This window comes from Pundamilia nyererei, unplaced genomic scaffold (assembly GCF_000239375.1).
Source record: "Pundamilia nyererei isolate P.nyererei 1_Seehausen unplaced genomic scaffold, PunNye1.0 scaffold00225, whole genome shotgun sequence".
Taxonomy (NCBI): Eukaryota; Metazoa; Chordata; class Actinopteri; order Cichliformes; family Cichlidae; genus Pundamilia; species Pundamilia nyererei.
The window spans coordinates 318,918-321,800 of record NW_005187626.1 but is presented as its reverse complement, the minus strand read 5'-3'; the positions used below and the strand labels follow the sequence as shown (position 1 = coordinate 321,800).

General features: G+C 48.7%; 1 protein-coding gene across 5 annotated transcripts in view; it reads right to left on the bottom strand.

The window, feature by feature from the left end:
- Positions 1-2,883, bottom strand: part of slc8a1a (solute carrier family 8 member 1a) — a 24,948-nt gene that overhangs the window by 17,709 nt on the left and 4,356 nt on the right. For all 5 annotated transcript variants that reach the window (XM_005748585.2, XM_005748586.2, XM_005748584.1 and 2 more), the window contains one exon: positions 685-2,501. In XM_005748585.2, the coding sequence (XP_005748642.1) occupies positions 685-2,480 (1,796 nt within the window). In that variant the 5' untranslated portion in view covers positions 2,481-2,501. The remainder of the gene's footprint in view (positions 1-684; positions 2,502-2,883) is intronic.

Genomic DNA, 2,883 nt, shown 5'->3' with positions numbered 1-2,883 from the left:
TGTGTGTGTGTGTGTGTGTGTGTGTGTGTGCATCTTAATTCTACATGAGGATTGTGGATTCATTCATTAAAGTTGTGGATTAATCACCTTTAAAGATCAGGACCAGCTGTGTGTGACGTGGAAGCAGAGGCTAAATGACAAATTTGAGTTCTCTGACTCTTGTTTAGTGTCAGCAGCATCTGATGGTGCTTCAGGTGTCGAGTGATTACACTCGATGGAAGTGATGCTTCTGATGCTGAAACTATTGTCTGCGTCGTGTACAGTTTAAAGAGGTGATGAAAAAATTCCCATGCCTGTTCATTAGAATAATCTGGAAAGGTTTGAAATCTTCAGAGTGATCCGTACATAAATCCATTTATATTTTAGGATTAATAAGAAACCATGTAAGAGAAGCCAGGCCTGCCACGTGATGGTGTAAGGGCTAACCTCTTAACATGTTCGGTTTTGTTTCAGCCACATGCCAAACAGACAGTAGAAAATGTTTGGTCACAAAGAAATGCAATGCTCCTTAAAAAGCTGATCCATGAACTAATCCAAACATGACTGAACTCTAACCCTAACTCTAGTCCTGGAGGAGGAGCCAAAACACTGGTGGGTGCGAAGCGATTAGCATGTAAGATACTGTTACTATAACACCTGTGGAGCTAAAGTTGTCTCAGATCATTAAAGAGGATTCATACTTACGAAATCTCATCGTTCTCAAACTCCAGAACTCCGTGTGTATCCTCAAAGTCCTCGCCGCCTCCTTTAGCGGTCCCCTGTATCGTTTTGTAGGGCACTACCACAACACCGCGTGCTCCTGAGGTCCGGATCACCTTGACCTCCATCACCCCGACGCTCTCGCTCACGGTCATCACTGGCTCCTCGAACGTAAAGATCCCGGCGTGGTCATCATCAAATATGGTAACGGTGGCCGTGCAGGGCAAACCCAGACCTGCGAGGGTGTCCACGTGGTTTGCCTCGTGACTGTTCGAACCTTCAGCTGTGACTCTGACATTGCTTAGGTGAACCAGGAAGTGCTCGTCTTCTTCAAAGATGTCATCATCGATAATATCGATGCGGATTTCTTTTTCCGTCTCACCGGGTTTGAACACAACTGTTCCTTCTGTGAACTGATAATCTGAGCCGGCGTTGGCGGTGCCGTCTTCTGTCCGGTAATCCACGGAGACCATGCTGGTCAGGTCTCCGCCACGTCGAACCACATTCAGTGCCACGGTGCCGCAGTTCTCCAAACACTGGTAGGTACCAGGGTCGAAGATCACTTTGGAAGAGAAGTCGTTCACCGACACCTCAGAGAAGATATCATGGGTGGCTCTCTTGGCTTGGTCAGCGGCGTGCTTCTTCAGGACGTTACCCGCTCCTGTCATGATTCTGGTCGCTTGGCAGCGGTAGAAAGCTCGACTCTTCTGTTGCTGGGTTAAAACTTGGTAATTCGCAAGCTCCATCAGCTGCTCCATCTCCTTCTCCGGATGTTTCTGTTTCAGCTCCTTCAGGATCCTCGCCACCTCCCTGCGGGCCTCCTCCTCATCCAGCTCCTTCCCTTCAAATCCTGCCTCTCCATCTGTGAACTCCTCTCCATGAGAGTTGAGCATTTTTCCATCCATTTCAATGTCAACCTTTGAGGGAAGTTCTGGTTCTCCCTCCGTTTCGATGATCACTCCTTTCCGCTTCCCCGCCCTGTATCGCTTGTACATGTATTTGTAGAAAAGAAGTCTGCGATCCGCTATGTACGCCAATCCAACGCAAAGTGGGAAGAAGAAGAGCGTGAGAAGCCCCTCCCATATTTCCACAACTCCTGGAGAAAAGACAGCCAGGATCAGATAAAGCCAGGTGTAAGCAAAGACACTCCAGGCAGCGGTGATGAAGAACACGCGCAAGTGCTTCACTTTTCTGGTCTCTCCTTCAGGAATGACAGACACACACAGCCCGATGATGACGAACATGTTGAAGGCGGCGCTTCCTACGATGGTGTTGGGACCGAGCTCCCCGGCATTGAAGTTGTGCCCACAAACCTCCACCACTGAGAGGAGGATCTCTGGGGCGGATGAACCCAGTGCCATCAGGGTCAGGTTGGACACTGTCTCATTCCAGATGCGTACAGTCGTCGTGATCTTCTCACCGTTTGGTTTCTTGATGGTGATCCGTCTCTCCTGGGAGGTGATGACTTCGATGGATGCCATGAAGCGATCGGCGATAATGGAGACCCCTAAGAACATGTACGCTAACCCCACGAAGTATATGGTTGCTCTGGCGAGGCGGTCAGTGAAGGCTGGGTTTTCTGGCTTCCACATAGGAAGGATAACGCCCTCTATGCAGTTGGTGCTTCCACCACATTTGCTGTGGTTGGTGGCTGTCTGGTTGGAGGTGAGAGTCAGAGTAGAGCCCGCTGCTGCTGAATATGGAAACTCAGTTGAGATGACGGTCAGAAAGAAAATCAGCTTATAGGTGCAGAACATCGCCATGGTCCTGGCTGGGCTCATGGTGCTTCAGCTCCCTTAAACCTGTAAGATACAGAGAGAGTGCTCATTATTCTGGTTTCTCCCTAATTATGTTTAAAACCGAGCTGGAGCTGAAGCCTTGTTCCACATTCAAACTATCTCTACTTCTAAAAGTGGCTGTGAAACTGGCAGCAGCAGTGCTTCAGTGAAAAAAGGAGAGTCTGTCCTCTCATCTGTATGAAAGCTAAAGTCTGTCCTGACCCACACATGAGTCATGTTCTTATGAGATGGGCTTGGTTTGTGAAACATGAAATGCTTCCGGCAGGCTCAACAATATTATTGGTGTATCTTATGGGGTGGCTGTAGCTCAGAAATCTGCTCTCTCCTTCTAGTACTGACAGGGAGAGAGAGCAGATTTCTCCTGTTTTGGCTTCCTGTTAAATCC